The 8,971-nt window shown below is 44.8% G+C and overlaps 1 protein-coding gene across 1 annotated transcript; it reads right to left on the reverse strand.

Annotated features, from left to right (window-relative positions):
- Window positions 1-4,432: 4,432 nt before the first annotated feature.
- LOC134524646 (keratin, type I cytoskeletal 16-like) lies at window positions 4,433-8,135 on the reverse strand. Its single transcript, XM_063354839.1, has 8 exons — window positions 7,520-8,135; window positions 6,635-6,717; window positions 6,286-6,442; window positions 5,929-6,090; window positions 5,442-5,567; window positions 5,114-5,340; window positions 4,873-4,955; window positions 4,433-4,452 (listed from the first exon to the last, which is right to left on the reverse strand). Exons 1-8 carry the CDS (start codon window positions 8,012-8,014, stop codon window positions 4,433-4,435), a joined length of 1,353 nt encoding a protein of 450 aa, XP_063210909.1. The 5' UTR covers window positions 8,015-8,135.
- Window positions 8,136-8,971: the final 836 nt, after the last annotated feature.

Consider the following 8,971-nt stretch of genomic DNA (forward strand, 5'->3'; position numbering starts at 1 on the left):
GAAATAGATATGTAGCATCTGTAAGTCCTCACTGAGTCTGTCTTGGGAGAAGAGAGCAAAGGGATCCAGCTTTTCAACTTAGCAAAACGGAGGCTAGGATGATTATCAGCTTGCTCTCAAGGAAGGAGGTACCAGGGCTATTTAAAATAAAAGACAAACCTGTTGTCCACACAGGAAAGGACATAATCTGGTTTTGAGTGTATTTCGGCTGGAAACTAAGAGGAGCTTTTTATCTGTGGGAGGCATAAGGGTCTGGAAGGTGCTTCCATTGCGGGAGCTTTGGATGGGAAATAGAAACAGTTTTGAGACTGACCTTGACCAACTGATGGCAGGGCTTTTATCCTGGTGTAGCAGTGACTCGGCTCTGATGACCCTTTAGATTCTCCTTGCCTTCTGTCTTTTGTCTCTCTAACACTGCAGAGGTCTCCAAAACTACTGCATTACAGCATTTCTGTAAGAGAAGAGGATGTGATGACCCCGTCTTCGGAAATGAAATTTTGCCTCTAAATAACTTTTAGAAAACATAAATTTTGAGCCTGAAAGACAAGGGGTCTTTTCACATGAGAGTTAAACTTTGATAGAAATTCATCTCTATTTGGGAGGTAAAAGTTATTAGTTCATTTCGTTGTTCGTTTCTTCATTTTCCATCTTACTTATACTCAGCTTGCAGTTGTGGCTGGAGCAACATTTTCTTTCTAAGCCACAACGATTATGAGATCCATAAAAGTTAGTAATGGGTGTTATGGCTGACTGAAGAGTCATGGAAAGCCATTTACCCTCTGTCTTGATACCCCTACAGACATTTTCATAGATATGCTGAAGATAATGTAATACTTTGATCTTCATAATTATGATTGTTCTTTTGGTAGCTCTCTAATTATCTGCACGTCAGAACCAGTTGCTTTGCATATGTTATTGAGCTTGAGTCATCATTATTAAAAAATAAAAATTATTTTCTCACAGGGTGTGATTCCTTAGTCATATTTTCCTCATTAGATTGTTGAAATGCACCTTTATTCTTCCCTATGAGATGTTTATTGCTGATTGGCATTAATGCCAGAGGTGTTGATTTTGTATCTCCTTCTCGGCATTATTGCATCATAACATCTGACCCAACAATTCCAAACATTTCCCAATGCTGTAATTTCATACCATCAACAGACACTTTTTCTCTGTCTCTCTGTTCCTCTCTTCTTTTTTTTATTTAAATAACTGATCTAACTATGCTTACTGCTATAACTGTATCACAAAGAAACTTTAGACTTACTATTCTGTAACTCATGAGTATTTCCATGTCTCCTACACTTTTTTGGCCCACCATCCTGTGGACACAGCTCTTTGGCCTGAGATGGCTGTCGTGAGTCAGTTTGGAGACACCAATTTACCTTACAAGCCAGAAGAGCTTGTGAAGGAAAGGTCTGCACCAGGTCTCTTATGGCGCCATTAACATTCATAACCTCGCGAGGACAGAGAAAGGTCAGACATTTTCTGTTGTAGTTGGTATAGAGGCTCCTCAGCCATTTGATGAGTTTGGTGAGGCTGTTTGATGAGGCTCCTCAGCCATTTGATGAGGCTGTTTGAGCTTTGAAATCGTATCTTCCCCTGGAAGATGTTTTGCTCATAACACATCTTATGAACCTCTGTAAATCAGAAAAGTTTGTTTGAAGTGACAGTGTTCTGAAGCCTTCCCAGGTGCTGTTTACTCACTGGGAAATTGGATGCGGAGCCACAAACAGATACTCTGACCTGGCAAAAGAACCAAAAGCAGTCAGTGGGTTTCACAGAAGCTATGATGCCATCGCTGGATATGTGTCTTCAGTCACACAGGAGGGAGAGGACAACCTCAGAAACAATTTGTGGTAATTAATTGTTCTACAACAAATGAGTCAACTGTGGTCTTGGTAAGAAGAGTGCTACTCCCATGAGTTTCATCAGGAACTCCATCTGGGCATTCCTCATCCATCGCCCGTCCATCCTCATCCATCGCCCATCACCCACCTGTGCATTTCCTCAGTTTGGTCAGAGACGAACCATTTCTGTAGCCCTGGATTCTATTCTTATTTTTCTCTGATGTGGCTCCCTGCGATGGACCTTTATACCTTGCACATGTGTGGGCCTACAGAAAATCATATTAAATGTGAGCTATTTTAATTCCACAGTCTGTCTAAATTGAGTTCAGTAGCCCTTCCTACCACTGAAAAAGGAAAAGTTTAAAAGTAATTCCCAAGAGAAATTAAGCTCTTCCAGTGGAGCAATCCCTTCCTGTTCTCTTTCTCTCTACCTGCTGGAATATGCTGTTATATTATAATCAATGATGTTAACTGATTGAATTCTAAATTCCTCCCTGCCAAAGCCCTTTTTTTTTCTTTCCTGTGGATCTTTTCAGAACAATAAACAACTATATCTCTTTTTCTAAGAACCATGGGTGAAGTGAAGTGAGTGCCAGGACAGACACTGATATCAAGATACCTGATCGAACAGATTACAAGGTTTCTGGAGCACCTGCCAGCCTGAGATGGCGGTGGTGAGGCTGCTGTTCTCTGGGCACACCTATGGCTTGTTCCACGCGTGCTCCCCAGGACAGCCCTCGCCCCACACCAAGATGGAGTTGGTGCCTCCTGAATTAGTGGTGACATGCCAAAGGTGTGCTGTCGGCAGCAGGAGGACCCCGCCAGGGATCTAATCCTGCTGCAGTGACGGGCAGTTTTACTGGGCGCCCACCCCTTTCAGTCTGAAGATTTTCCATGGCTTTGGTTTTGCAGATTTAACTTCAGGCTCTCCATAGTTCTGCCTGTTCCACAAAGACCTTACACTTTTACAAATTAGTTCAGAAATGGGGAAGACGTACTGCAACTCTGCTCTTCCCTTGCGTTCTCTGCATGTGGAAGACACTATTTTTGATCATTCTGATACTTCTCTGTGCTTCTGGAGGATTAGAAGGAAGCAAAATTATCTTCCAGCGCTTATTTATGTACACTAACTGTAGTTTGAGTTTCCATAATCCTGCCTCAAAAAAGATGCCTTCTTAAGCTTTTTTGGCTATGTTAAGCACAGCTGAGATGTGTATGAATTCTGGCAGCCTTTGGAGAGGAAAGTCATGTTTGCATTTGCTTTATGTCACTTTCTATGCTGTTAAAACCTGAAATGAGCTTTTTTCCTTTGGAGATGGGCTTTTGTTCATACAAATTCCTGATGATGGACCGGAAAAGTTCAGTCTGGAAACCCAGTTTTTCAACATGAATAGGAAGTATTTCTTCTTTGTGGATACTTACTGCAGACAGCAGTTACGATATTGCGGTGGCAGAGCCAAGACACATGATTGCTGAGAGAAGACCTAACCTAAATAATACTCTCGTGAGTTGTTTATGATGAGAAAACCTTTCATTTCCTTACCTTAACAGAACAATACCTCAGTCTTAGATGAAACAGCAAATACCAGAGACCAGATTTGACAGGGGAAGGAGGGAACAGCAGGCGCTTATAATTGAACCCGGCTGATTTTGTGCATCTGATGCACACCGTTATCGATCAAAAAGGGGCTTCACTGTCATCATCAGAAAGCAAAATATGTATAAAATAGCTGTTCTAATTTACTATTGTCCTCTCATCTCCAATTTCATTGCGTATTTTATCTTCTTAAGCAGAAAAATAGAGTATAGGAAATACTTTCAGTGAATGAAACGTGTGTCTCATTCCTCTTAAGGCATAATATCAGCCAGTTGAGTGTACTGACAAAATCTGGGTTCTTGGTATTATATTGGTATTTATATTGAAATTTCTATCATAAAACATAGGAATGTTTTTGGTGCGTGACACTGAAGGAAACAGGCACATTGTCTTGTTGGCTGTATTTCCTAACAGAAGTTAGCAACACGTAATTCTCTGCATAGTCAAGGGTGTAGAAATATGTGATGTCAGGAAACCCATAGGTTCTGGAACACCTATACTGAGTCACCTCTTCCCACAGGAGCTGTAGCTGTGATGACGTGACCTAAGCCAAAGATTGGACTCATAAGAGTCATACTAGCGGCATTGAGCACAGTTTAGTACATTAACAGTTAATTAAATAATCTTCAGAGAGCCACCCATTATTGGTATTTCCTTTCTCCTTTCACTCACATCATACACATTCAAAGTTTGTTAAATTAAATGTCTCAGACACATTGTTTTTATTTGCATTGCAGAAGTAAAGTTTTATTAGAGGCAGTGTTATCTGCAGAGTTGAAGCCCTTGAACAAAGAACCCGTTGACAAAGACAAGTTGAGTAAGAGAAGTGTTGTAGAATGGGAGAAGGGGCGATGGGGCAGGGGACCAGGTGCTCCTTCCACGTTGTTCCGGTTTCATCAGTGGTGCTGCAGAAGTGCTTGGTTCAGTCTCATTGTCCATGTTCAATGCCTCTTAGTCGGAGGGTGCCAGCGTCACTGCTGTTGCTCTAGCACACTCTTGACTGTCCTGTGTAAAGACAGAGCAAATCATTGCCTTAAGGGGAACCTGAGCTTTCCTGCTGAACTGAATTCTTTTACCTAACGTGCTGTGTTAGCAAGAGAAGCTCAGAGGCTCCAAGCCCAGCAATACCGTAGGCACTTTCTCAGAACTGTATTTTCTTTATTCCAATGAACAAAAAAGTATATCCCATCCTGTAAATTTTATAATCTGTGGTTTACATTTAGGTAGAAGAAAGGGCGACACTTCCTGTATTTTAACCCCTGTTTCCTCCATGACAGAGTCAATGAGGTTCTCTCACTTGTGGGGTACTGGATCTGGGAATCTTGCCCAGCCCAAAATACAAAACTTTTTTCTGATCAAATATATTTTACTCATTGGGGTAGATGTAACCCACTAATAAACACAGCCTTACAAGTGTTGTCTTACCTGTCATGTCACCACACTGGGAATGAGAGTAGGAATATGATTGAGTAGATTTTCCACCTCCTTGAAAAGCTGCTTGGGAGGCACTGTAACAGGAGAGTAATTAATTGACCAAAAAATTGCTAACCACTGAATATTCAGTCAAAAAAGATGTTGATGTAGTTCCATAGACAAGAAGTCTCTATTAGCAGTTAAGTACACAGGGATGTCTTTTTATTCCCTTGCTATAATACGGAATACATACACAATGTCTTGCTGTCCCTCCTGCAGCAGTGCCCGGTACTGAGCAATCTCCTGCTCCAGGCGGGTCTTGATGCCCAGGAGCATCTTGTACTCCTGGTTCTGACTCTCCATCTCGCAGCGGATGCTGGCCAACTCCTCCTCTACAGAGTTAATCTGCCCTTGGATTTGTTGCAGCAGGCAGCCATAGCGAGATTCGGTCTCTGCCAAGGAGTTTTCCAGAGAGTTTTTCTGAAAGTGGAATTGGAAATGCAGGAGTTTAGGACCAGAGCTCTACCCGTCCCTGCCCGTCCTGAGGGGGGAAGGGCCCTCGGCGATCCTGCCCCACGTACCGTGCTGATCTGCGCCTGCAGTTCGATCTCCAGGTTCTGCGTTTCGCGTCTCAGTTCGGTGAGCTGGTGGCTGCTGGTCTGGATGTCCTGGCTGCTGGAAGTGACCTGCCGATTGACTTCTTCAATCTGCAGGAGTCAAACCCCAGACACACTTTCTGAGTGAGAAAATCCCCTCAGGGAGCAGATTTGCTGACAGCGAACTAAGATAGCCAGGGAGCCTCTCCCCTTCATCCTGTCCCCATTGAGGACAGCCTGGTCATTGCTCGGTAGATCGTGCTGTTCCACCCACCTTTGTGCACCAGACCTGGCCTGCTCCCCCTCTGCCGCTGCGGTCTTTCCCAGCAGCTCTTTCCTGCCCATTCCCCAGCCGTGCAAGCGAGGTGCCAGTGAGCAGCCTCCCCCTTTAGCCAGAGGCTTTGCGTGGCCCGTCCCAGGGTGTCTGGGCTTTCCCACAGAAGGAGACTGCACTTTGTGCATCGCAACGTACCTTGACTTCATACCACTGCTCAACCTCTCTGCGGTTCTTCTCGATGATCTGCTCGTATTCGTTTCTCAGGTCGTTCAGTATCTTTGTCAAGTCTTCGCCAGGGGCAGCATTGACCTCCACGCTCACGTCACCACCAGTTTGAGCCTGCAGCTGCCTCATTTCCTGCAGAGAGGCCGAGGAGAGGAGCAAAGAGCACAGGTCATTTCTTGTGTTGGGGGCGGTGGGCAAAGCAGTGTCAAGGCTCAAAGGAATGACAGTCACATGACATAAGGCTGAACTGATTTGATCTGTAACTTTGGGAACCCTGAAGAATCAAGGGACTGTGTCTTGGACACGCTATTTATCATTGGATCATACCTCCTCATGGTTTCTCTTAAGAGCAATCAGCTCATCCTTCAAGGACTCTAGCTCGGATTCCAGTGAAGATCTAACCAGAGTCAGGTCATCCAGGAGATTTCTCAAGCCATTAATATCAGCCTCCACAGTCTGACGGATGACCAGCTCATTCTCATACCTTCACCACAGACAACAGGGACAGAGAAATGGGGAAATGAGATGATGACAGTCAATAGCACACATCTTTCCAAGGTCTGTATCACAATAAAACATGAAGACTCAGTAACACCACTCGGGGCAGTGCTGCCTTGTCTCCTGAGATTATGAGCCGGGTTTGAAAGACATGTAAGATTCACAGAGAGGTACTCACTTCATTCGGAAGTCATCAGCGGTCATCTTGCTGTTATCGATGTCCAGAAGCAGTCTGTTATTGTCCACAGTGGCAGAAATGATCTGCAAAAGGGGAAGTTGGGGAGGAGTCTTTCTGTGTTCAAGACATGCAGGACAAGCAGAAAGAAGACCCAAAGCTTTGGTGGGGCGTTGTTGCAAGTCTTGGAATTGTTTCCTGCAGTAATGCAGGGGCTATATGAGAGGGCAACACTCCAAATTTACTTTTCAAGGAAACCCGGGCTAGGACAGACCATCCTCCCAAATCCCTACTCTTTGCTTCTCTTTTGCAAGTTAGAGAGTTCTTCATGTGTCCCAAGGAATGTATTCATCCCTTTTCCTGCAAAGTGCTTCTTCACCGTATGTTGACTCTATTTTTTTTTGGTACCAATTTAAGCTGATTGCAAGGGAAGGCCTTGGTCCTTCCCTCTGGTCTGTGTAGGAGTGTGCAGAGATAAAGGGCCTTCAGGTCTTGCAGTCCAGGTGCTGTGGCTTAGCGCTCCATCCAGCTGAACTGGGTGGGAGCAGAGGGAAGCACTGGAAACCACACACGCCTGGTTTGGAGCCACCTGTAGAACGTGGGATCTCAGTTACGTGCGCCAGCATGTTTGGGCCTGGTGGAGCACTCCTTGATGCCTCGGGCTGTGCCCCCAGAGCACATGCCTTTCGCTTGTGGCATGGTGGTGGGGTTTGCTTACCCCAGAGCTGGGAGGCGCAGCTCAGCAGGTTTCTGCCGGCGGTACCACCAGCAAGGCCGTCCAGCAGCTCCCTCCCACCCCTTTAGAGCCAGTGGCAGAGGGAAGGAAGACGTCCTTACAAGTGGGACTAGCGTGTGGAGATGGAGCCACGTTAGTCGGGACTATCCTACCTGATTTTGGAGTTGTTCGATGGTCTGGTAGTAGGAGGTGTAGTCCTTGGAAACACTGGGAGCTTGTTTCCTGTACCACTCCCGGATGTACTGCTCCAGCTGAGTATTTTCTTCTTCCAGCCTTCGCACCTTGTCCAGGTAAGTAGCCAGGCGATCATTGAGGTTCTGCATGGTGACCTTCTCATTGCCGCTCAGAAGGGTGTCCCCCCCAGCACAAAAGCCTCCTGCAAAACCACCACCAAAGCCTCCTCCTAGGCCTCCACCAAAGCCTCCTCCCAAGCCTCCGCCAAAGCCACCAGCAAGGCTGCCAGCGCTCATGCCCCCTCCGTAGGCAATGCCGCATGCTCCCCCCCCATAGCTTCCACCGCCTGTCACAGAGGAGGCGTATCGCCGGCAGGAGACGGAGGAACTCCTGCTGCTACTGCCACCGCAGCCGCCGCCACCTCCACCGCTCCTGTAAGAGGTGGTAGATGTTCTCTTGATGCTGCAGCTCATGGTTGAAGTGATCAGAAATCCAGCCCCAAAAGCAAAGCCCGCTGCTCAGCTTGATACAGAAGATCAGAGTGCAGCCTTCGTCCTCGCTGGTGGCTATTTATACCTTGTTGGGTGGGTGTCACCTGGAAGGCAGTCCAGCTTCCCATGGAGGTTGCCAGCCTTAGTGCTCATGCCGAAAGTGATGTGCTAAGGGAATTTTGTCTGAGGTAAGTATAATGCATTACCATTCTCTTCAAGTATGTCCGTGTTGATTCACACAAAGCGTGCACTATAATTTTATGTGGGTGGCTCTTTGTTGGATATTTTGTTGAATAATACAATATCTCATAGCTTCTATTAATCTGGCAATATATCGCTAGTAATAGGCGTTAATGAAGGCTCCGCCTTGGTTGTCTGTCTCCTTCAGTCTTCTGTGTGGTAAAATTCAGTATTTCAGTGTTTGTCTTCCTCCTGTGATCACAGACAATGATTTGTAAGACCAGCAGCTGCCAAGGGACTCTTCATTCATTAATTTATTCAAAATTTACATTAGCTATTTAGAAATCAAATTTACTGAAATAAATTATTAATTTTAAAAACTGCATTCCTATGCCTGTTATAGAAGAGAATTTTACACTGAGTTTTTTTGCTCTGTTGTCGCTGCTTATATTGAGGAAAGTCCTGCCGGTATTTAACTTTTTCTGAAAGTGCAGGATGGTGATTTCAGTTATTTTTCTTGTTGAAGAAAACTGGGTGACGGCTGCAAAAGCAGTATTTTGTAATGGAAAAGGTGTTAAATCTTTTCCTATCAGACAGCTATTAATTTTATCTTAGCTGTTTTAAATGGACTCAGAGGAAACTGAGAAATGTTTGATATTTCATATTTTCATCATCATATTAAAAATAGCTGTTTCTCAGAATATGTCCTTGAATTATATAATGTATTAAAAAATAAGTTTGATGAAAAGATACAGTGCC

The sequence above is a fragment of the Chroicocephalus ridibundus genome, chromosome 17, assembly GCF_963924245.1.
Source record: "Chroicocephalus ridibundus chromosome 17, bChrRid1.1, whole genome shotgun sequence".
Classification (NCBI taxonomy): Eukaryota; Metazoa; Chordata; class Aves; order Charadriiformes; family Laridae; genus Chroicocephalus; species Chroicocephalus ridibundus.